General features: G+C 52.9%; 1 protein-coding gene across 3 annotated transcripts in view; it reads right to left on the reverse strand.

Annotated features, from left to right (window-relative positions):
• Nucleotides 1–2,140: 2,140 nt before the first annotated feature.
• Nucleotides 2,141–26,052, reverse strand: part of SNAP47 (synaptosome associated protein 47) — a 44,767-nt gene continuing 20,855 nt past the window's right edge. For all 3 annotated transcript variants that reach the window (XM_007988221.3, XM_037985481.2, XM_037985480.2), the window contains 3 exons: nucleotides 23,741–24,231; nucleotides 16,201–16,325; nucleotides 2,141–2,848 (listed from right to left, as the gene is read on the reverse strand). In XM_007988221.3, the coding sequence (XP_007986412.2) occupies nucleotides 2,702–2,848; nucleotides 16,201–16,325; nucleotides 23,741–24,231 (763 nt within the window). In that variant the 3' untranslated portion in view covers nucleotides 2,141–2,701. The remainder of the gene's footprint in view (nucleotides 2,849–16,200; nucleotides 16,326–23,740; nucleotides 24,232–26,052) is intronic.

The following is a 26,052-nucleotide window of genomic DNA, read 5'->3' on the forward strand; positions in this document are numbered from 1 at the left end:
AGAGAGTTTGTTTCTTCTTTCAGTATCATTAAACTTTAACTTCCTTTTCTTGCCTTGTTCCATCTGTTAGAGCTTAAAGTGCTGAAAGGAGGTGGTGAGAGCGGACGTACGGACCTTGGTCGTGATTTTAGTGGGAAAGTTTCTACATTTTTACTACAGTATATCATGTTAGTTTTGAGGTTCAGTGGACAAGGAATGGCCAAGTGACACAAAAGGCCTCAACTGATATTGCAAGGACTTGCTGACAGTGAGAGGTTAGAAACACAGAAGACCCCACCCACATTGTGAGGTCCTGAGAACAGCGAGGGGTCAGGGACAGGGGAGAACCCACCCACACTGTGAGGTCCTGATGAGTGTGAGGGATCAGGGACAGGGGAGACCCCACCCACACTGTGAGGTCCTGAGAACAGCGAGGGGTCAGGGACAGGGGAGACCCCACCCACACTGTGAGGTCCTGAGAACAGCGAGGGGTCAGGGACAGGGGAGAACCTACCCACACTGTGAGGTCCTGATGAGAGTGAGGGGTCAGGGACAGGGGAGACCCCACCCACACTGTGAGGTCCTGAGAACAGCGAGGGGTCAGGGACAGGGGAGACCCCACCCACACTGTGAGGTCCTGAGAACAGCGAGGGGTCAGGGACAGGGGAGAACCCACCCACACTGTGAGGTCCTGATGAGAGCGAGGGGTCAGGGACAGGGGAGACCCCACCTATATTGTGAGGTCCTGATGAGAGCGAGGGGTCAGGGACAGGGGAGACCCCACGTACACTGTGAGGTCCTGAGGACAGGGCACAGCCTCCTCCAGGCTTGATGGGGGTGCACACGGTGGCTGCAGGCATGGTGAGCTCTTGCTGCCGGCTCTCAGCACTGAGAGGAGGGAAGGGCCATGGTGTCCGCATGCCTTGGGCTGGGCTTGGGGGCCAACACTGGCCTCCTTGGGGTGCCCAGGCTGGGAGCACTCACTCACCTGTGGCCTTAGTGTAAAAACCCCAGAGGGCAAGGTCTCCTTTTGCAGGCTGCTAAGTATAAATCAAATAAGAAAAAGAGAGCAGAAAACAATTTCCCAAATCAAAAAAGAATATCAGAGTGCTGGGCACAGTGGCTCACGCCTGTAATCCCAACACTTTGGGAGGCCGAGGTGGGCGGATCACCTGAGGTCGAGAGGTTGAGACCAGCCTGACCAACATGGAGAAACCCCATCTCTACTAAAAATACAAAATTAGCCGGGTGTGGTGGCGCATGCCTGTAATCCCAGCTACTCGGGAGACTGAGACAGGAGAATCACTTGAACCTGGGAGGTGGAGGTTGTGGTGAGCCAAGATCGAGCCATTGCATGCCAGCCTGGACAACAAGAGGGAAACTCCGTCTCAAAAAAACAGAAACAAACAAAAAAGATCAGAGCTCCCTGGGCTGTGGCTTTCTAGAGAGGCTGCTTCCCAGTTTTCCTGCCAGGTACCTGCACTGGCTCTGGCAGCTGGCACTGCAGCCCCTAGTCCAGCCAGAGCCTCAGAGAAAGACCTCCTGTGGAACTGGGGTCTTGGCAGACATCCTCAGTGAGTGACATCAAGACCAGGCCATCCTGGATTAGGGTGGGCCCTGGCCCTGTGGCAGGTGGCCCTCTAAGAGAAAGGGGAGGGGGACTTGAGGTGCACACATCGGGAACTGGCCGTAAGAGGATGGGCAGAGACTGGAGTGTGCAGCCACGCGCCCAAGGCGCCTGAGCCACCAGGAGCTGAAGGAGGCCGTGCGGGGTGCAGGGTCCTCCCCAGAACCTTTGGAGGGAGCACACCTGGGATACTTCAATGTGGGGCTTCTGGCTGCAGAGCTGCGAGGGTGTGTGAGGCTCACTCAGCAGCCTGGGAAGGCAGCACCACTGGGCACTGGGTGCACCAGCAGGGAGGCCCCACAGGCTGGGCCGTGGCACCATCCTGGGCCTCACCTCCCATGTGCCCACACCCTTCCTTGCAGCCCTGCATGAGGCATCTGGAAGCAGCATGGCGAAGGGGCACCACCCGTAATGTGACGCGCAGTCCCGCCAGAGGCCATACTCACCTCCCCCAGGGCCTCTGAGGGAGTGGCCGCTGACCCAGACACAAGGCATCAGGTAGAAAACACTGGCACCCACTTTCAAAAACCACTCTAAAGCCAGCATTTCCCTTTATTTCTGGATGGAAATGGGGCCATAAAAGCAGAAATCAATATTTCTGTTTGAAAGGTGCAGTCATGCTAATTTCACTTTTGGCTAAAACCGAGACAATAAAAGAACAGTTGGGTGTTTATAGGATGCCCTCAAAGTGAGCTGGCTCAGTGAGCTGGGTTCTAACTTCACTCACAAATTCATAGTACAGCTAAGAAGGCCAGTCTGTCCATGAAAGGGAGCCAAGACAAGACGAGGGTGGCGCATTGGCTTCTTCCAGGCCTGTGCCAAGTGTCCTTGGGGTCCCGCCATGGTCCACACTTCTGCGGCATCTGCAGAACATGTGGCTGGGTCCTGTCCGGCAACAGGGAGAGCCGAGTGGGGGGCAGGCATAGCGCACACCTGTGGAGGCCCCTAGTGTGGAGGTGGCCCCATAGTAGCAGCCCCATCCAGAGGAAGACCACGCCGGAGGGCCACAGGCCTCTGCAGCCCTGGCACCGACTCTCAGTCCTCCATCTCAGGGGGATGTGCAGGCAGAGACAGGAATGCAGGGGCACTCTGCCCCTAGGTCAGCCTCTTCATCCGCCTGTTGTGCTTGTCGATGGTCAAGGTTGCCCTGTCCACAGCTGCTGCGACGCCATCCAGGGCTTCGTCTTGTCTCTCTAGCTCACTCTCGGCCTCCAGGGCCAGCCCCTTCATCCTCCTCAGGATCTGGGGAGAAGCACAAAATCACAGCAGAGGCTGCCATCTCTGCAAACCCTAGCAGAGACAACATCCCCGTCTCACACATCCAAGAGCCTTTGCGTGACCACCTGGGTGATGCCATCTGAGAGCCAGCGGGAGGGAGCCAGCAGCCCAGCACCAGGGTCAGGTCATGGCTCTGCCTCTGCCAGTACAGGCCTGGTGAGATGAGATGCCCGCCCCACCTCCTGCCTGGTGCAGCAGCCACACTCTGGCCTGCCATCTCCAGGCTGCAGAGTGCTCTGTTTGGCTGACCCTGTGGGAGCGTTGCATGTGGGTGTGGAATTCCTGCCCACAGCAGGGCAGCTGGGGACCTGGGTAGGCAGCTCAGATTTGAGTCCCAGCTCTCGCCTGGCCACTGTGCTCACGACCTGTCTGCACGTGGGTCCCTAACTGCAGATGGAGTGGGAAAGCAGGATTAAAAAGAAACACAAACCCTTTCTCTTGTCTCTAAGTGTGAGATGTTTCATGCACACTGCAAATGATAGAATGAAACTCTCCACACGGTGGAGGGCAGCCAGCACCGGGGGGGTGTGGAAGACACTCCCCAGCCCAGCAGGTGCAGACGCTGGAGGCACGCAGGGCCAGGCAGGTGTCGATGGGGAAGGCTGGATGGGTGGGCCACCCCAGGAACGACAGCACAGAGATGTGTCCCCTGGGTGCAGCGGGGGCGATAAGCTGAGGGCTGAGCTGGTCCTGTGTCTGTGGCTTAACCGACTATGTTCTATGAGGAATCTAGGAAGGTGAACCACACTGTAAAGCACTGCTTTACGCACTCAGCCTAGCTCTAGAAGCCTCATACCACCACCTGACAACGGAGAAGAATACACTGGAAAGGAAACTTGAGTGACCCACCACTTGCAATAAATGTCCATGTCCTCTTTCAGGGAAAGTTCTGGATCACTGTTTAAGACAGGAGAAGGAACCTTCAGTGTTCTGTGTCCCCACCAGTTGGACGGCAGTGACCGTCCAGGGTCCAGGGGGTGGTGATTTTGAGGGGAGTCCCTACAGCTCCTCTGGTTGCCTCTAGGAACAGCACACCTGAGCCCTTGGGGAGCGCCTTTCCCATGCCCTGCCCAGTGACATGGCGGAAGGCTCAGTGTCCTGCAGGGTTGGGTGACCAGGGCAGGGGATTCAGTGCTCCCCAGCAGCAGGGCGGCCAGCGGTGGAACACATGCAGCTCGGGATTCAGGGTCACAAGCAATGCCCCCGCCCATGGTCCGGCCTTCATCTGACCCATGAGAAACAGTATGGAGGCGGCCAGGACAGAGGGCCAGTCAGTCAGATCCAGCTCCTTCCACTGAACAGTGTGGCTCACATGAGATCACAAATGCGAACAAGCTGTGAAAACCGGAAAGGGCCCAGCCAGGGTCGCTGCTGCGCTGCAGAAGGAGCCCTTTCCCGGCCGGGTGCCCAGCCCCTCTCTGCGGACGGCACAGGGAGTTGGGGGCTGAGGTCACTCACAGGCACACAGCAGAGGTGAAATGAGCCACATGTCCCTTTCCAAACGCAGCCTTCCTGCTGAGATCTTTGTCATAAGACAGATGAATAAATGCCTGACTAGAGCCCCAGCTCCAGACAGCAGGGCTTCTGCACCCTCAGGAGCTGGCAGAAACTCCATCTGTTGAGTCATGACTTAGATCGCTGGATGGGGCTCTGGAAAGTATATGGTGGGGTCAGTGGCTCCAGGAGGACGGGCAGATGACCTCACACAGGAGGTCTTTTCCACCGCCTGGCCCATGATCTCACATGGCCCACGCCCAAATTGTGCCATGAGAGGGAAGAAAGCTTCAGCCCACCCCTCGCTGGCTCTGCTAACCCGCTCCCTTCTCACCTGCCACTGCTCTCAGTGTGATCCTGAGGACATTGCTGGAACTAGCAGGCACAGTCCTTGGAAAGGATGGCCGGGCTACACACTCACACCATCCCTGTGCCTACATCCCGTGAGGAGGCCTCCCGGAAGCCAGGGATATGGATCCGCTCGGGCTCTGGTCTCAGTCCCTATGTCCCTCGTCAACCATGCTAAAATGTGATTTAAGCGTATTTAGAATTTAAATGTCCTTCAGGGCCACAGGGCTCCTGTAAGCTGACAGCTGGGGAGACGGCCCAAGCCCCTGCCAGGACCCGCAGCTCTAAGGCCTCCCACCAGCCCCTGCGTCAGCCCTGCCCTCTCCACAACCACGGCGTGGAGTGCTATCAGGAGACACCACTATTTGTCTTTTCTGTTAATAACTGCATGTAGAAAACCAGGAAACAAGAGAGAAGTTAAGGAAGAAAACAAAATCTGTCCATAATCCAGACCACTGTTAGGCTGGCATCATCAGTGACATGAGCACACTCCCATCTGGCTTTTTCCCCCATTGCTATGTCCATACACGCTTGCGAATAACTCAAATTTGAGATTAAAGTACACACACAACTTTGTCTTCTGTTTTTACCATCCCATAGCTATCCTGAATGAAAGCTGAGTTATTGGATATGCAATGAAAGCTGACATTGTTCTAAAAACGTGGCACATTTTACCTCTGTTTCACAGACAGGGTGACCTGCCCCTGGTCCTGAGGATACACTCATTGTACACAGAGATGCTGTGCGGCATGACCCAGGTCACTGCCAGAAGTCCCATAGCCCTTACAGGTGGTGGCAGGGCCCTGGGACATCCAAGGGAGGCTGGGCCAGGACCTGCTGTGGCTCTCAGACTGGAGCGTCTTCGGCAGGATGACACTAAGGGTAGCGGAATAAGCCATATTAATCTGTCTAACCCTGACCCAGATGTTCGAAGGTAAAAATGATAGGGAAAACAAACAAAATCCTGTACTGAACCCAACAGACACAGAGTACCATTTGACATACATCAATGCCAATAATTATTAAACATACATCATATTCTTCTTTTAAACATAATCCTAGTAAGCCGCCATGAAGGTTATACTACCCACGGCAAGGCCCAGCAGAGACCCGCAACAACTCAGGGATCAGGAGCCACATGGAGACCAGGACCACAGGGAGGCGTGAAGCCCATCCACCTGGGGCCACCTCCACACAGACCCCGAGAGCCCCACACTCCCGTTCACTATCTTCCCCACATGACGCCTGTCCCCCCGGGTCATCTCCAACAGACCCAGGCAGGCCAGCACTCATGTCTGCCACCTTCCCTGCAAGGCTGAGTGGTGTATGCCCAAGATGCTGGCTGTGCTAGTGACCCTGGTGTGATGTGATCACTTTGTGTTCCATGTATGGAAAATCACTACATAACCCATGAGTAGGTACAATTATTCTCAACCTAAAAATATTGTCTATGGCATCTCCCCAGAATATAAAGAAGAAAATAACCTTTTTTAAAAAAAGACACCAAATTCATGCCTTTTTCTAGTACATAAGAAAGCAGTGGAAATAGCAAAAATTTCTATTGTTTAGGTTTTTGCCTAATAAGCACAGTAATAATATGCACATTTAATTTGTGACCAAGACCAGCTGATCTGCCTACAGAAGTGGAATATTTTATTGTGTACACAGACAAAATAAAGGCTGGCTCCTACTGTACTATTTGATTTGAAAATGTCTCACCACGTTAAAGGCCTTAAAAGAGAACTCATTCCAAATAGCCTGTTGAGACCCTTGGCCTGCCTGCCAAAACTGCACTTGAAGTTAATTAATAATGCAAAAACACAAGAGCGATCTGTACAGTTGCTAGGTCTGCAGACAAAGAACATTCCTGAGCGAACCTTCAAACTGCCAGTGTCCTGGAGTGCGGGTCCAGATTCTTTTTCCTTTAAGAAGGGACTGAAGTAATTACATGGCATCGTGTGCATTCCACATAACAGGGATGGAAAGAATGGAGAATGTGAAGTCTGGCCAAACCCTAGAAACAGTTGTTCCTCTGCGGCCTGGGGTGACAAGCCATCTAGCCATTGTGTAGGATGCTGTCAGCTCCAGGGCAGCCAGTGGCCTCACGGAGGAACCCTCATGGGCTCTGAGTCAGAGGCCAGGTGCAAATCAGACTTCCTTGAGTCCCTGCTACATAAGTAAAGAAACTCAGGAACCGGCCTTCCTTCCAGCCAGTTCGACCTCCATAAAAACCACCTGATTAAAAGTGCTTTGGGTTTTGGGGGAAACAAACTTTTATAAACTTCAAAGAAATAGAGCAGAGAGTGCTTGAAGGACAGTATAATCCAGGCAGGCCCTGGGGCATGCCTGCGAGCCGGACCTGAGAGAAGTGTTTCTAAGAGAAGCTGCGGCTTAGAGCGTCAGTGGATGCCTGGCCAGACCTAGGCCCAGACTCTGTGGTCCTGAGCGGCTTGTGGGACCCGCTGAGGGCATCAGAGCCAGGAAGGGGAGCAGCCCTAGGTGACTTAGGCAGGCAGCAGGAGGCACAACCTGAACAAAGAAACACAACTGAGTGTGGCCGACACTGCCAGCTTATGGCCTAGGATAGCACCAAAGCCACTTTCCTCCAACACGTCTGTGAGGAGGATGCCCTGGGTGCTGCGGGCCTGGCCGGCTCCCTCGTGCCCTTAAGCAAAGGCTGTTCTGGAAGAAAAGCTTCTGCTCGCTGCCCTGCTAGGAAAGCCTCTGTCTCCATGAAGCTCCTGCAGACTCAGAGCAAAGCATCACCAACACTGTCTGGGTTGACAGTGACATAGGCCAGAAGCCCTGCACAACAAAGACAAGAGCGTTTAGCATTCTCACCATTTCCATTTTGTTTATAAAGACAAAAAATAAATATGGAAAAATAGCCTAATGAAGTAGGGTGGGCCCACCTACCAAGCAGCTGTGTGTCCATGCGCGCACCATTAGGGCAAGGCTGAGTGCCGGGGGCCTGAAGACATCCCGGGCTTGTGCTTTCACTGCCACCAGCAGTCCGGGAAGACGCTGCTCCAGAGGCATGCAGGGCCTTGAGCCTCCAAACTCTGTGGGACATCAGCTCTTGTGTCTCACGCGACATGTCTGCTCTGGCTCGCCTTGCAATGCCAGAGTGGTGGCACATCACCGCACAAAGCCAAGCATCGAGAGCAGTCTGCTGTTAGCTGTGCTGCCCTGGCCGTGTCATTAAGCTGACTCACTGAGGAACTGTGAATTTTCTTGCAGTGAGAAATTAGCAACCATTTAAGAACAGAGCTGGGATAAATCAAGCTGTCTACAACTCAAAATAGTTCTACCAGTTGGGGCCATTAATATGCTGCAGAGAATGTAAAGGGGGAAAATTGGCTCTCACCACAGCCAAGCTCTGGAGGCTGTAAAGAACACTCTCTGCTGCGATCTGTCACACTCGGCACTCGCAGACCACCCTGAGGCCTGCCCGAGTCCCCTCTGCTGCATTCCTGGAGGCAAGGTGGTCTGTGCACTAGCAGGGGGGCAGGCGCAGGGCCCCCCTCCTCAGGATGCCCCCGTGGCGGTGGGTTGAGGCAATGAGCACGGAGGCCTTGCTGCTCAGAGGGGACTTTGAGTCAGCCGGGCCAGCTGAGCTCATTCCAGGCGCGCACAGGAAACGCTGTGCAGAGCAAGGAGCCGGGCCTGGACTAAATTGTCCTGCCCAAGAGCGCTCCCTGCTCCTAGACCACAGATGGAGATTCCCATTAAGAGAGCCAAGTGCTTGAGGGACGATGAATCCTCACTAAAGTGTTCAGTGAATGTGAACTGAGTGCCACTGAAGGTGCACCTCACACGTGGAAGAACCTCAGTGGTACCTTCAAAATAGGAAACAAACTGAAAACGCACTAAAATGTGGCTCTTCCAAGGGGTCGGCCACAGCCCCACAAATCCCACTTCCCAGCCTGAACCAAAACGGCCAGAGCTGTGGCCAATGAATCTGCTCCCAACTTGCCAGGCACCTCATGCTCTGCCCTGTGCGCTGCGGCCCTGTCCCCCTTGCCTCTCATCTACACCTTGAGGTGGGATGCTGCTGTGCAGAGGGGACAGGAACAGGGCCCAACACTCAGGGCTGTGACACACAGCTCAGAAGCAGCCACAGTGCTGACCCCTGCCATCCAGGGCCACTCTGCAGCCTCACTCTCCCAGTGGGTGATGCCTGGCCCAGTGAACTGCCTCTGGCATTGCTCTCTCATCCTTCAACACATGGTGTCAACAGCTGCACAAACCTACTTCCCAGCCTGAACCAAGACTGCGTAATACCTGCTGACCACATTTAAAGGCTAGCAAATGTATCAAAATGAACAGAACAGATAGGCAGAGGATCCACACAGAAACAGGCAGCCTGCACAGCACTATAAACCCATGGCCCAGGAGACCTGTGCAGAGCGCTCCACCCACAACCGCAGGAGCCTATTCTCCTCTGCACCAGATGCCTCCATGGGCCACAGGCTGGGAGGTGGGCCACGGACTGGGAGGCAGCCCTCAACAAGCCTAGAGAGACGGATCCACAGGAGGTGTCTCCTCCAACCACAGCAGAGGGAAGCTAGCAACACGGCAAACTGAAGTGTTCACAAATTAAACAACCAACAGGTGATGGAAGGGAAATCAGTAAATTCTTTGAGATGAATGAAAACAAAAGCATGATATACTAAAATAGTCATGTGCTGCGTAATGATGTGGATGCATCCTGAGGAACCATGGCTCAGGGTCTCATCGTGGGACAATGCTAGAGCACACATACACACACCAAGGGAGCAGGGCCTGTGGTCCCCGGCTGCATAGTGGGGCACATCCCCGCAGGCTGCAGGCCTGCACGGCACACCACAGCACCAAGCAGCACAAGTAGCTGGAGCACCACGGTAACCATGTGCACATCTAAATGTGAAGAAGGTACAGTAAACGTGCAGCATAAAGATACGAAATGGCACGCAGTATAGGGTGCTTCCCGTGAGCAGGGCTGGCAGGACTGGACGCAGCCCTGGGTGTGTGGTGAGTGACCGTGAAGGCTTAGGTTTAACTGAACACTACTGTGGACTTTATCAACACTGTGCACTAAGGCTCCACTAAATTTATTTTAAAAAGTCTTTCTTTAGTAATAAGTGAGCCTTAGCTTCCTATAACTTTTGTGTATTACAAACTACGATTTTTTTTAACTCTGACTCTTCTGTAATAAAACTTCATACACCAACACTATATAGCCATGCCAGAATAATTTTTCTTTATATTGTTATCCTATATGCTGTTTTCTCTTTTTAATTTATTTTATTTTTTACTTTTAAAACTTTTTTTTGGCCAGCGCAGTGGCTCATGCCCATAATCTCAGCACTTTGGGAGGCTGAGGATGGAAGGTTGTTTGAGCCCAAGAGTTCAAGACCAGCCTGGGCAACATAGGGAGACTCCATGTCTACAAAAAAACAAAAAAACAACTTAGGTGGACATGGTGGTACACACCTATAGTCCCAACTACTTGGGAGGCGGAGGTGGGAGAATCATCTGAGCCCGGGAGGCGGAGGTTGCAGTGAACAGAGATCATGCCACTGCACTCCAGCCTGGGAGATAGAGTGAGACCCTGTCTCAAAATAAAAAGTACAAAAAACCTTACTACAAACCTACAGTAATCAAAACAGCGACACTAGACCACAGAATGGAATTAAGTGAGAAACCAGAGATAAACTCATATTATCTATGGCTAACGGATTTTCAACAAGGGTGTCAAGACCATTCAATGGGGAAAGAATGGCTGGCTTACCAAATGGTATCGGGAAAACTTGATCTGGACACACAGAATAAATCTGGGTCCTCACCTCACTCTGCACACAAACATTAACTCAGAATGGGTTCACAACCTAAAGAGGAAACCAAAACCACATAACTCCTAAGAAAACATGGGGGTAAAGCTTTATGACCTGGGGGTCTTAGAGCATTTTCCTTAATAAGGGGGATCACTGTGTACCCTAAAGACTTGAGAGCAGGACCTCAAACAGACGCTCACATGTGAACACTTACAGCAGCATTCTCCATAGCAGCCTAAAGGAGGAAAGAGCTCGCACATCCACCAACAGAGGGGTTTTCAGGGCATAGGTCCTGAAAACCACATGCCAAGTGAAATAAACCAGGCACAAAAGGACAAGGGCTGCGTTACTCCCCTGCTGTAAGGAACCCAGAGTGGCAGGCTAGCAGACATGGAAGGCAGAGTGGTGGGTGGGGAGCTGGGGCAGAAACGTGGGTTTGTGTCTCAAGAGAAAGTTTCTGTGCAGGACGATGGTGGTGAATTTCATTAACCCCACTGAATCGTACACTTAAAAATGGTTAAAATGGCAAAATTTGTGTTTATGTATTTCACCAATTTTTAAAAAGTGAATAATGAGAAACTCCCCACTGCTATAACACATATTACCTTCCACAGCCAGGGCCTCCACGACACCCAGCACTTGCCCCACACACCTGGCCTTCATTAACGCGACAACTGGGAGGACAGGAAAGGCTCCGGGTGGGGCGAGTCCTCCAAGACTGAAGTCCCACTCAGCACTCAGTCTCTGCTTGACCTGTTCAGCTGGTACAGCCTGGGAGTGGCCTTGGGAGGGCTTGTCAGGTGCTGGCCTCCAGCCTTCAGCACGGGTCCTGCACTCTATCCTGCCAGGCCCCTTGCACCGGCAGTTTCCCAGGTTGGTGTGAGTATCTGGGACCCCAAGGGCTGTGCCTGGTATGGCCTCTTGCCCCCATCGCTCTGAAGCCATGGGCCCTGCTCAGCCCAGGGTCCTGGGTCCTCCACAGTCATGCCCAGTGCAATGGGAGTTTGGGGGACATAGGCACAGGAGTGGCTCACCTGCAAAAGCAGAGGGTGTGGGTGGGGGTGGACAGGGTGTACAGAGGTGGGTGAGCAGGCGCTCACTGTCATGAACCCACTAGCCAAAGAGCATACAGGTTAAAAGGGAAGGCGTGGTGTTTCCCTGTGATGCCGCCTCCACCTAGCTGCCATAGGTCTGAGTTACAGGGCGCCCTCAAGCCACATGCAGGCAGGGCCTCCACACCTGGTCCAGGGTGCCCGTGGGACATGGCCTCCTGCTGTGTGGATGTCGGGCTGTAGGGCACACTGTCCCCATTCCCAGCCTCTTCTTACGGATCAGCATTTAGAAAGTGCATGCAATGTGGTATCAGGAGCATGATTAATAGGAACTCACAGTGAACGCACAGATCCCCAAACATGCGGCTCAGCTCAGCTCTCCTATCTGACTGGTATCAAGGCCATAAATAAAAACAGCATCACAAAACCTCACAGCCCTGCAAAATCAACCTCCTACCTACGTTGTGGTTAACACATGACATGAACAGCCTGGAAAAGCAGGAAGGCATGGGACGCTGAGAGCCTGAGTGGAGGAGGAGCCTGGCCTCCCCACCCCTCCTCACTCACAAGCAAGGCCCACTTCTGCCTGGCTAGTCTTGGAGGGTGGGTGATGCATCCAGTGCCCCTGCAGAGCCCAGTCACCTTGGGGGTGGCCAGTCTCATCATCCCCTCTGCCCATAACCTGCTCTCCAACTCGCCTGCTTCACACACTCCCACTGGGGCCAGGCAGGAGAGCGACACTTGTGTTAGGTGCGCTCAGGGCAGAGCACGGTGTCCATGCAGCTTCTCCTGCCACCAGGTACTGCGGAGCCCCAAAGTCACATGGGGCTTTTGGCCCCCGACGTGGTCGATGAGCTCAAAGAAGCCACGGCGGTCATGCACTGATCAATAGCCTTACTCCAAGTAGTAGGGAGACACTCTGTGAAGATCATTATCTTACGTTCATTAGGTATGCAGGAAACCATTGATTTTTTTCCCCCGACTAGGAGAGGACACAGATTAATTGAGGGAAGTTTAGATTAGAGACATCAGGGACAGGGAAGTGAGGGAAGCCAGACCAGGAACGGGGGTCCTGAGGAAGATGCAATGCGTTCTCCAGTTCCTAAAAAAGAGAAACATAAAAGGAAAGAAAGGGATGTTACCTTCTGAAGATAGTTTCATAGAAGGCAAGGAGCCCCAGAATGACTTCGGAATGTTCCAGCAAATCACCAGAACTGGTCCACATGGGACATGACGCTGTGGAGTGGGCAGAGGGTTTCTGCCAGACAAAGATGCGAGGACAGAAACACCTGGGTCCCCATATGCCCAGATGCTGCCATCCCACACCCCCACGTGAGCCCTACCTGAGCCCCATGTGAGCCTGGCCACACCCTCAGACTCACCCCCATCCCAGCACTAGGCTTGGCTTCCTGGGAACCCTTTGACTTTGAACGGAATGAGTTGCATGGCTTTCCTGTTACCACGTGTGTTTGCATTTGCTGTTTACGGAGACGTCACAGGCAGTGGCACGCTGGTCGCCCCATGCCATTAGGCAGGAGGCTGAGGTGTCACCCAAGCATCCCCTGGGACCTGTGCCCATTGGGACCAGCCATGGCACATCTGTTCCTATCAGGAACCACGGCAGCAGTGCAGCAGGCTTCTTTCCCACTATCAGGCGCCAGCGAGGCTCCCACCCACTCTCCCGCCAGACCCAGTGTCTGTCTACACTGAGTGTACACCTGGTCTTCCCTGGGGACAGAGGGAAGTGGACACAGCAACCGCAAAGCAGGACAAGACAGATGCATGAAATGGAGTGTCCCAGGGAACTGCCCGACACCACCTCCAATTCTACTGTGTCCAGGCCCCATGTCCATGGCATGGGCTGCAGTGGGTTCCACAGCCACAAAGAGGAGTAGACAACAGAAGCAAGTCGGGGGCTCTGCCAAATCCACCTCCTACAGCCCCCGGCCCTCCACCCTCCACAGCCACAGTGACACAGTGGCCAGGGCTCCACAGACAGCAGGGCTCGTTGTGCCACCCGTGCCTGTCCTGTGTGATCCCAGTCACCCTCTCCTGAGCAACCCCATTTGCAACCCACACTACTGGAACACGTTTCAGCGTGATGGCTTTAATAGCATCTGCAACAAAAACCACAGCTAAATGAAGGCGGGTTTCGTGCATTTTTATTTTCCCCAGAAATGTAACTCACTCTGGCTTCTGCTTGAGCTTCAACTGTGCACTAGGAATTCTCTAAATAGGAAACACATGTATTGCCTCAAAAAGACAGTCTCCTGTGAAACTAGGCTCCTCCTGCAAGGAAGGGAGCCCACATCTGACCAACGTGCTGCCCGTGCCCCCCAGGCACGCCAGGCCTTCCTAGGCCCTCCCAACCCCATACCTCAGGTGACTGCTTCCTCCCACTCTGCCACTGGCCTTGATGCCAGAGTCCTGAATGTGGAGACTGTTCCTCCCGGTGTTGAGCCACTGGGCTTGCTGGATCTCTAATGATGGCAGCACCCACGCAGCCCCAGGGCAGATGCAGCCTGGAAGGCTGGTGGGGAGTGCCACTCACCCTCAGCTCTCTGCAGTCACCTGACCACCTCCCCATCGCTCCCAGGCTTTGAGGCAAAGAACACGCCACACATGGCAGGAGAGTCTAATGTGTGGACACTTGAGGGCCTCTCCAACTACATGACCACCATTGCAATTAACAGGTAAAATTCCTACTTTTTCATCTTAAAGCTTTGTTCCTACTTCAGTTTAAACACAACGGTGGGTTACAGCGAGCGTCTCGGACGTGGACACCTTTGCAGGGTGTGGGAGTGGGGTGTGCTCAGATCCTGCCAGTCTCAGCCACGTGCCCTGAGGCACTCAGGAGGATGGCTAGGGAAGCATCAGGTAAGTCTGTCTTTATAGTATTGGGCTTTCTCAAAAACCCTGAGCAAACGAGACCCAGGCCAAGAATGTTCTGGAGGCAGTGAGTATATCTGAAGATGACTAGGAACCTGCAGAGTGAGCTGGTTACACCTACCAGGCAGTGCTGTGTGTGCCATTACCAGACATGACTAAGTGAGGCCGAGAGGAAAAAGTGACAAGTCGTGTCCACTTGAATTACCCCAGAGCAAAGATGAACACCTTTTTCCCCAAACAAGCTGGCCTCAAAAGAGTTTATGCCTACACAGACACATAAAGTAAGAATTGGTTTTTAAAAACAGGCTTAAGAGACAGAGCATCTTTATCCACCTCCTTTTTTTTGTGGGAGCCACCCACAAAACACTCCCTACAAAAACAGGGCCAGGCCTGACAGAGCCCTAGACCCACCTGCCAACTCAGAGGCTTAGGGACGGGGAGCCCACGCCCTGCGTGGACACAGAACTGCAAGATCCAAAGTGCACAGTCTCAGCCCAACAGACAGCTTCGCTTTTTCAAGGAATCAACTGCAAGGGAAGATGAGACGGAAGCTGCACCTGGAGATGAGCTGTGTGTGCACCACACACCCTGTGGCACACGCTCTTCAGTAAGGGCTCAACAGGCTGGAGCACTGCCTGGATACTGGATGGTGCTGAGGAATGACTTCCTGTTTCCTAAGGCAATAGTGGCAGTATGGTTCTTTCTGAATGGCTCTTATCCTTTAATGATACATATGGAGATATTTACAAACGAAGGGATATGATGACTGGGTACAGCTTCAAAAATTGCTTGGAAAGCCAGCATATTAGCCAGCAACCTCGGGACAAGACAGGAGTATTTACACTGAACATTAAAATTCCAGCCTCCCAGGCACAAAGTGCTGAGCCTTCTTAAGAACCAGTGCTCAGCACAGGAGGGTTGAGTGAGCCATGCACCTGACTGTGCATGCACTCATACAGTGCACACACATAACACGTAACACACAGCAGGCATGTACCTGCATGCACACACAGTATACAGAGTACACATGCATGCACATGCACAGCACACACAGACACAGAGTACACATGCATATACAGGTATAGTGCCTGCACGCTCCACACACAAGACATACACATACGCACATGCCCACGCACAGTACACACAAGGTACACATACAGCACATATACATGCACAGTACACGCAACGCATACACCACATGCACAGCACACACACGTGCATACACATACAACAAACAAGGCACACAGGTACTCACAGTGCAAGTATACACACATGCACGTGGACATATACACAGTACAAGTACATGCATAACATATGTACACATAGCACACATAGTACACATAAATGCACAATATGTGTACAGTACATGCAGACTACATGCAGCATGCACATGTACATGCCCAGTAAACATACACACCTGTGCACACACACACACACATACAATGGGTGCAGGTGGTAGCCAAGGCAGCTATGTGTGCATACAAATACAAATGTGTCTGAATGTGGTGCATGTTGTGTTCCAGGAAGTGTGTGGACCTGGGACAGACACTGCTCTTCCTCCCTCCCTGCAGCTGCCGAGTGGAGGCCAGCAGCTCCTCCCGGGTGCAAGGCCACTATGGATGACCCAGAGCTTGTTTGTGGTCAGGAGGGTGAGGGGAGCAGCCTGTGGGAAGACTGGGACACAGCGCTGGCTGGCATGGCATTGGGGACATCTTACCTGGGTTAGTTCCTGGGTATCCGCCTCGGAAAGGGCTGGCAGGCTTGTCTGCAGGTGCAGTGCTGTGCCCTCCTGGTCTACTATGGGTGGCTCACGGTGCAGGGTACGGCCCATCAGCCCAGATGCTGCAAGGAGAGCAGATGGTCAGCGGTGACATCTCTTGGAGGTGCCACAACCCTTGTGTGCTCTGGATGGCGGAGCGTGGTCTTTGAGGCGGTGTTCCTCCCGCCACCACACGCAGGACTGCTTCCTCTCTCGACCTCTGCAAGCCTTGCCTTGCCACCCGGCCCCAAAGGATCAGGATCTGCAACACTGCAAACACATGGTGGCCACTCTGTACCTCTCAGAGTAAAAGCCCTACATCCCAAGTGGGTTTGTTTTGTTTTGGTTTTGTTTTGATAAAGGCTTAAGATTTGTAGTATAAAACACAAGAATCATTGAACTCTGGTGAAATGCACGTCACACACGACTGGGGAACTGCAGTGATATCTGAGCTACTCTGCAGAAGGCTGTGGTTCCAGAGAGCACAGGAAGTGGCCCACAGCCCTGGCCAAGCACAGCCACACGTCTGTGCCACCGAGGTGGGAGGTGAGTCAGAGCTGCCCGTGGTCAGGCTCAGAGAGGACCTGGGTGTTTCCGCCCTGCAGTGAGCCTCAGGGCTCCAGGCTACCTGCCAGAGGCAGTCTCGCTCCACAGAAGGTGACCCAGTGTGCCTCCTGCAGAGGCCACCTGCCCTTTATTTACAGAGCAGCTTCAACGGCAGCCTTGACACCCTGGGGCCCAGATAAGGGCGCAATGTTGTTTGCTCTTCTGCAGCACAGGCAGCTCCCCCACATCTGGTGTAGCCGTCATTTAGGAGGATGCCAGGAAACAGGCAGGGAGAGTGCAGTTGCAGTACCAGCTCCCGATGGGGCAGGAAGGCAGGTGGGTGGCCTCAGCATCCCTCCCAGGGTCCTACCTCAGCCAGCAGAGCCTATGCCCTCCTCACTCCTGATGAATGTGGCAGCCCGGGAGCAGTGGCCGAGCACGCCCTCAGAAAAGGAGAGGAAAGGGGGAATATCTGGGAGTGCACTCTTGCTGGGGCTGAGGGCACATCCCCTCTAGTCTATCACCCCCTAAATGATCCTTAAAAGCTCACCTTCCAACTCCACCCTCCACAGGAGAGATGCCACTTCCAACACGCCACCCCCGCCAGCCTATCACCCCCCAAATGATCCTGACAAGCTCACCACCCCTGATAGCACCCCGCTGAGCAGAGAAGGAACAGCCTTGCCCAGGGCCACAAGGGACTGAGCACAGAAATGGCCCTAAAGAGGGAGCGGTTCCAGGCCCAGCAGACGGGTGCAGGAGCGAGTGGGGAAGTTGGGTAAGACTCAGGTGGGAAGTGAGGGGCTCCCTTCACAGACAGTACCAGCGGGACAGATCGCCCAGAAGGCTGTTTTCCTGTCCCACTCTTCAGAAACAGAATCTGGTTGCAACCAACCACAACAATTTTACAATGTAGGTTTGCAACACCCAAGCTGTATATGGGTGCTCTCTGGGGAGCTGTGGCCCACTACTGTGCTTCTCTAAATTTGTACATTACCCGTGGGAGCCCGCAGGCCCTCACATGAAGCTGCTCACTGAGGAGCCCTTCTCTGAAATGCTGAGCCATAGTGCACAGGCCAAGCTAGGCTGGAAGACACAGCCACAAACTCAGAGGATGCGTGCCCCTGGTGACCTGAGATCACAAGGTGGCCCCCATCCACCTCGCAGCACCAGCACAGCCTAGGCCACAGGAATGGAGGAGCATAAACTGCCCAGCCTGTGCTGCACCAGTGCCCCCTTCCTCCAAGAGTCCCACACCCCACCCCACCCTGCCCAAGGCTCTCGTAGTCTGGTCTGCAGTGTGCTGCCTGCAGTGTGCTGTGTGATGGTCTACAAGACTGCTACGTGCTGGTGCCCCAGATCTGACTTGCTGGGTATTGGGAGCTGAAGGACCATGTGCTTTCCTCAGCATCTTCTTGAGCTGCAATTCCCCGGCTACGACGTCGACTTTAAAAAAACAAAACAAAACAAAACAAAAACTATTTATTTTGTAGAGATAGCATGTCCCTAGGTTGGTATCAAACTCCTGGCTCAAGTGATCCTCTTGCCTCCGCCTCCCAAGTAGCTGAGACCACAGGCATGCAGCACTACAACCTGCTAACTTTTGTGTTTCTGTTTGTTTTGAGATGGAGTCTTGCTCTGTCGCCCAGGCTGGAGTGCAGTGGCTCGATCTCAGCTCACCACAACCTCCGCCTCCCAGGTTCAAGGGATTCTCCTGCCTCAGCCTCCCGAGTAGCTGGGACTACAGGCGCACACCACCACACCCGGCTAATTTTTTTATTTTTAGTAGACACGGGGTTTCACCATATTGGTCAGGCCGGTCTTGAATTCCTGACCTCGTGATTCCGCCTCTGTCTCCCCAACTGCTGGGATTACAGGTATGAGCCACGGCGCCTGGTCTAATTTTTGTATTTTTTTTATAGAGACGGGGGCTTGCTATGTTACCCAGGTGATCCTCTGTCTTCTGCACCCAAGTGATCCTCCCACACTGGCTTCCCAAAATGCTGGGCTGCAGGCATGAACCACCGTGCCCAGCCCACACAGGCTCTTAAGGGCAGAGCCCCTAGGCCTCCCTACGTAGGACATGGCTTTCATTTCAGCACCTGAGGCTGCGTGACAGGGACACTCAGGCCGTTCTGGAATTTTAACAAAAAGGGCTTTGCCTAAACACTCAGAAGGCTGGACAAAGCGCTTAAGCCTCAAGCCACAATGTTTCTGTTGGGTGTGGCGGCTGGGGTCCTGGTGAGGCTGCATCCCGCCATCTCCAGAGCCACAGTGCTCATGGAGCTGCTGAGTCACACTTTTAACATTTCTTCCAGGAAAGCTTAATGTGGTTCTGTAAGGATGGTATCTGTCTTGGGGTCATGAGTGACTGCAATTAAACAAAAGCATCACAGGTGGTTCACAGCAAGAGGGGTGGGGTGACTCGACCCTCTGGGAGTCACCTTGCTGGCCTGGGGGTGCAGGAAGCCAGCCCAGGAAGAGCCCAGGGCACACTGCGGGCTGCAGAATGCCTGAGTCAGCTGGAAAGAGGGTGCCCTGAGGCCAGAGGCCCCTGTGCAAAACACAGCTCCGTCTTCACTGCCAGTGCTGATGAGGGGCTGCCTGCACCTGCCTGGGAGCAGGGATCTGGGCTGCCAGCCTGTCTTTCCCCAGCAAGCCCCTTCCCTCAGTCCTGGCCTCCAACACTCACCTGTCACCCAGGAAAGGCCTCTGCTAGGCCTGGTGGGCCTGTGAAGCTAGCACACAGGTAAGGACAGCATAGGGAGCTGAATGAAGGAGACAGCAGCTTGTGTGCTCCATCGCCCACTCGACCGATACGTGCACACAGGTGGGGGCCGAGCAGCTTCCTCTGATAGGCTCTAGGCCAGCTGACGCAGTAACCCCAGGCTCCCCAGTCAGCCCATCCTGGGCCCGCGGTGCCACAGCAGGCTCCTGGGTGCTTCAGCTCCAGTGGGAACTTCCCTGCCTCAAAAGACACCTGGCACTAACGAGCTGCAGTCAACCTCAGCCACCCCGATGCTCTGGTCCTTTACTAACTGCCCACTCCACATGCCGGCCTCCTGCCCTGTCCTGCTGCTGGTGCTGCTGTGCAGACAGACACATGGACCAGGGAAGCAGAGGTACAGGAAAGGCGGTCATCAGAGAGCTGCAAGCCCAGGCAGGCCTTAGCCCCAAGACAGGCAGTGAGTGACAAAGAAAAAACTCAGTGAACAAACAGCCTTCAAATATGCTGTGCACAGCAGGGTGGAGGCTCCCGCCTGAAATTCCAGCACTCTGGGAGGCTGAGGTGAGAGAATCACTCGAGCCCAGGAGTTCAAGACCAGCCTAGGCAACACAGCAAGACCCCCATCTCAAAAAAAAAAAAAAAAAATTAGCTGGGCATGGTGGTATGTGCCTATAGTCCCAGCTACTTGAGAGGCCGAAGTTACAGTGAGCTATGACTGCACCACTGCACTCCAGCCTGGGTGACAGAGTTAAGGCCCTGTCTCTAAAAGAAAAAAATAAATAAAAATAAAAAGAAAATACTGTGCATGTCCCTTGGTAGGATGTGTGGGAAGGAAACCTCACCCTGTGGCCTTCCTCCCAAACCACAGCCCAGGCTGACTGCAAGAAAATTTGAGACGGAGGCTGCTGTGCAAGCCCTGGCCCGGCCTCCAGAAGGCCCAGAGACACGTGAGGAGGGTGATCGTGCGGCCCTGGGTGCTCCTCGAGGCAAGGACGAGTGTCTAGAATAAAATAAAATTTGCGTTCGGCACACAGCCCTGCAGAGGTCTCTGGAAAGGCTCCCTGCCCTGGGCGTCCCTCCCTGACAAGCGCCCATCCAGCGTCGTGAGGCTGCCACCCTGTGGCCACACGTGCACCGGCGCTCATCCCAGAGGCAGATTTCTAAGACATCCGTCATGGTTTCCACCTCCAGGGAGCCCACAGTTTCCAGCTGAAAGCAGTAAACACAAGGAAGCTGGCACAGAGTCCCTGTGCCGACACATGGACAACAGCAGCAGGCAGCAGGCAGAGGCAAGACCTCAGAGCTGTGAGTGCCCCACACACTACTGAGCTCCCACCAAACGGGGCGCCGCCTTCTTGCTACCACAGCACCAGGCAGGGCACTGCACGCTCCAACGCCTGCACGGAGCCTCTCCAAGAACACCCTCTGGAGGCACAGCTGCCCCATGAGACCAGCACCTACCTGGACAGGCCAGGTTGCCCATGAGGGTGAAAGTGAGCATGGAGAGGGGGCACAACAGTCCCCCACAGGAGGCATAGTCCATCTCACACATGCGGCAGGTCCCTGTGGGACGATGTGCTGCGTGTGCCACATGGCAAGATGGCTGCCCCAGGTACTCGAAACACCACGGGCCAGGTGCAGCCGTGCAAGTGAAAAGATGGTGCTCGCTGTGGCTACAACCCACGCTCAGGTGACCTAAACTAAGGGGGCCCTCCTAGCCGAGCAGGAAGGGTGATGCCATCAGTCCTGAATCCTGAATGCACACTGAGGCCCCCAGAAAAGGTCATGATTCCCCTCTGACCTCAAACAGCACAGGTTGCAGGAACCCACTTACAAACACCAGCCCGCAGAACACAGGAGTGCAGCCAGGTTGGTGACATGGCAGGGCCACTAAACACACTGAGTGCTTCTCTACTGGGACCCTGGAGAGTAGTCCTGAACTCCACAGAATGTCACAAACTTCCCGCCTGAAGCCATACCCAGGGATCCCTCTTCAGTCCCCACACCACCAGGACAGTCCTCAACTCCACAGCACGTCACACACCTCCTCCCTGAAGCCATGTGCAGCAGTGCACCTGTGCCATTCACCTTGAATGTGGGTGAAGACCTCTACTTCCTATGCTTCTGTAGCCTGTCTCCCACTAGGACACTCGGGTTCGGGCCTGCACTTCAGTGACAGCAGCTCATGGTGACCTTTGATCTCCCCATGTTGATCAATGGATTTCGTTACATGTCACACCATGTGCTCCATTCCATAGGGGTCATTGCCTGTCTTTGCAACCCCTGACTTTAAGGCATACACAGGAAGGTGATAGGTTCTCTGTGATTCAACCACATGCTGCATATCTAAGGTGTGCACCTTTCGTTTTTAGGGTGTGTGTTCAGCCCTGAGGCTCATGGGACTCAATCTATAATTATGTGTATTTCTTTCTGAAACTTGAAGCCATTTGGAATAGAAAGCAAAACATTTTCGTATTAGAGAAACAGGTGATGGGAACTGAAATCTTTCTCTCAAGAGAAAAATTAGAGAAATCGAAAGGGTAGCAAATATCTCTTCCTTTTAACAGACATCTGGCAATCAAAATCCCTAAGAGCACAGCTTTACATGCTTTACATATAGACACATATTAGAGTGTGGATGTCCATGTCACATATATGCACAATACATATGCACTGGTACACGTGTACATCATATGCATACATGCATCCGTATTAGCTATAATGCTAATATTAGAAAATAGAGTCTTTTATGACATTGAGATTTCTTAATCAGAGCTTGAAGACAAACTGCAGGGGAAAATTGGTGGATTTTACCATAGCAAGATAAAAGATTCCTGTAAGGGAGGAAGAGAGTCTAGAGGAAGTGGCTGCAGCTTCTAAGCCAGCCAAGGCTGACGGTCCAGGATAGTAGGAAAGTCTTGCACATCTGTTGGGGAAGAAAGCATATGAGGAAAGAAGAAAACACAACAGGCCATTCATAGAGCAAAACCTGCAGGGCCAAAACAAATACAATGCATCAGAGGCCCCACCTCCTAACCAAAGAAAGGGTAAAGGCAAGAATAACACCAAGGGGCCACCAGCCTCCCATCAGACAGGCAGAACCATGGTGGCTCCTAGCACATAAGCCTCGGTCCTGTGCCAGGGAGGAGGTGGGCCAAACGTGGGGGACATGCCAAGACGCAGGGTGTCTGCTCCTCAGTCCGGCCCCGAGGACAGGCCAGCTGAGCGTTCACAATCTACAACGGAGTCTGCAAGAAGGCACCGTGGCCACTCCACACACATCTGAGAATGCCACAAACACACAGAACCACGCTGCACAGTTCTCAAACACACATATCCCTAATAGCATGTCTGGGCGCCAGGCTGGGAAAACCTAGATTAAACGTCCAGGGAAGCAGGAGAAGGCAAAGTAGGGGTGATGGGAATGGCCCCACCAGGGGAAGTGAGATGGTACCAGTCACAATCCTGAGGTGCTGGTTCCCACATCAAAACGAGGGGAGATGAGAGAGACAACAGCAGGAGCTTCCTTTTGCTCTGATGCACTAATTCTGAAAGCCCTTACTGTGTCGTAGAAGGTTCTGCATCACCATAACTGAGCACCTGAGACTGGGTAATTTACAAAGAACACAGCTTTAGTCAGCTGACAGTTCTGTGGGCTGGGAAGTCCAAGGGCATGCCCTGGCTTCCACCAAGGACTCTCGTGTTGTGGCAGAGACACTCAAGAGTGGAAGCGGACATAGGCAAAGAGAATCAGAGGGGCACCCTGCCTCCTAACAACTCACTCTTGGGAACTAATGCATTCTCAGAACTCATCCAGGTTTCCCAGAGGAAGCACTCACTACCACGAGAACATCACTGAGCCACCCAGAGGGCAGAGCCCTTGTGACCAAACACCTCCTAGCCCTGCCACACTAGGGACCAAATTTCCACATGAGCTTCGGTGAGGACAAACTGTATCCAAAGCATGGTACCGACCTGCTTTGGAATCCATGCACCTATCAAGTGTATAGTTAACTCTCAGTGATTTCAGATTCACAGATGTCAAGTACAAGGAAAATGGTCTGGAATTGTTTTCATGTATAAACAAACGAGCTGTCTCTAGCAAGCTGGAGGCCAGCAGCTGCTCTAGGTGACGCATCTGTTAGGCATTTCCCACAGGCGTGCTGAGTCTGGCTGTAATTTTAGAAGTCTGTGCACGCGCTCACTGCCTTGTCGGTCACTAACCTGCATGCCAGACTGAGGAGCTCTTCTCTGCGGGGGAAGAGGTTCTTGTGCTTCTGAGCACCAACGCATCTTCTGACAGCTCCATCTTCTTGCTGAATTGCACTTCTAAAATGGGGATAACCTCTGGCATCTTGGCAGATATCAAACGATAGGCCATGTCTGGCTTTCCAATAAACCGCTGGCGGATGCTAATTTCATAAGGTGAGTAGACCTTGATGTCATCCACGTCCTCTCTTTCAAACCTGTGCATGAGCAAAGAACTGGAGTCATGTATTTCCAACCCAGACACAAGGACAGTGAGCCTCCCTGGCTTAACGTGAGACTCTGTTCTGTGAGAAATAATGGCAGGAATTTTTATCAGTATACTTTCTTTCCCAAAGGGTTCACAACTGGTCACAGAGACACCTTCCCTAGGCTTTGTTTCCGGTGGCGTCTTCCAAAGCTTGGAGCTAAAGGGCCACCAAGCAGGAGATTCCAGTTCTGTCAGCAATCTGAAAAAGCAAACAAAACATGGAAAACTGGATCAATTCATGTTTAAGGAGTAATACCCCCCTTTTTTTTTTTTTTTAACTGTTTTAACCTTTGTAAAGCATGTTGCCATTTTACTGTACTTCATTTCCACATGCACTTCATGAAGCAGGAGGCACAAGGACTTTTATCTCCAGTGTGAGAAGAGAAAGCTGGGGGCCAGGGCAGTGAGAACATTCATCCACAGATGCAAAGCCAACCAGCAAAAAAAAACAGCAAAAATGCACACCTTCTGCCTAGAATATCGCTCTGCCCACACCATGCTGCCTTGACGGGTCATCTTGATTCAAAATAAAACCTGTACTTACTGTCTAGGGAGCTATCTAACAGACCTTTCTGCTGTGATGGAATGTACTACATCTGCGCTGTCCATACCGTAGGAGGCACATGTGACAACTGAAGCTCTGCCTAACAGGCTCCTTCCCCCAGGCTCGGCCAGACCCAGCATTAGAGTGCTTCCCCACCACCCACACTCTCAACACCCACTCTCATCCGCATGCTCCAGATTCCTGTTGGTGCCGACTGCACCTTCTTCTCAGAGTACACTTTGTACCCTGTCTTTCAGCCTCTGCTGGAATTGGAGTCTAGTTGAACATCTACAGGTGTGGGGACAGGAGCTGAGGAGAACCCAGCACGTCTTGCAGGATGAATCTACTTAGACTGGGAGGAAGGGCTGCCTCTACTGGCCAGGAAGTTTCTGCAGCCTTCAGGGACTCAGCGTCCCCAGCTTCTGCAGGCTGCAGTCACATGTCTGCATTGGGGTTCTCAGGGTCCCGTTCCATCTCGGTCACGCCCTCAATGTCACAACAGATGCCATGCACAGTTAGAATTCAGCCACCTGCAGCAGGAGACTCCAGATTCTGTTTTCAGAAAGCTCTGTCCTGCAACTACAGGAGCTAAGGGCTTCCCTTGGGGCAGATCCAGAAATGTCCAGGCTGTTCCTGAAGCACTCTGAGCTCATTTGTTTCTTTCCCCATGCTGCCCAGAGGGGTGACTGCGTCAGTCAGGGTTCTCCAGATAACAGAATCAGTGGGTATGTTGGGGGGAGGGAAGGATGGGCTTATTTGAAGGAATGGCTCCCATGGTTGTGACACTGCACCTAAGCTAACTGCCATGGGCCAGCCTATTAGAATTATTAGCAAGATTACAGGGGGAGAATCACGGCTACTTTCACTAACTTCCGGTTGAACGTGGCATTTCCTTCCATCCTGAATGTAGACAGCTTGAGTATTAGTCGAACCTTTGTCTGTCACCAACAGAAATCTCATCACATTAGTTATTGCAGATCTCAATATATCACATCAACCCCGGCTTTAAAATAACTGCAGTTACTAGACCTGCCGTTGGCTTCAGTATCTCATACATCAATAGGAAGGCATCATATGACCTCAGCCTGCATTTATTATAGGCCGTTCTTAGTCAAGATTATGTATTATTATCCAAATTAAAACAAAAGGTGCACAGTCAGTTTGCTCACTGGCATTTGGGATTTTGATGAAGGTAGATGAGTGAGCACTCCGTGGCTTTCTTGCCCTGACTTACCTCTAAGTGACTGTAATATTTGTGGTGCAGTAGATGGGTGTGAAATGTCAAAGTGGTAGTTGCACCCAAGATGGTCTGTTTTAGTTGCCAAGAGCAACACTCACACGTTTTCTTTTACAGGGATGACTCCTAGCACTATAGTGAAGGTCTAGGGATGAACACGGAGATTTCTGGTTTCAAAATCATACCACAGACACCAGCTGGCTCCACTCCTCCCACTGAAAACCAGAAACAAAGGCACA

The sequence above is a fragment of the Chlorocebus sabaeus genome, chromosome 25 (assembly GCF_047675955.1).
Source record: "Chlorocebus sabaeus isolate Y175 chromosome 25, mChlSab1.0.hap1, whole genome shotgun sequence".
In the NCBI taxonomy this organism is placed as follows: Eukaryota; Metazoa; Chordata; class Mammalia; order Primates; family Cercopithecidae; genus Chlorocebus; species Chlorocebus sabaeus.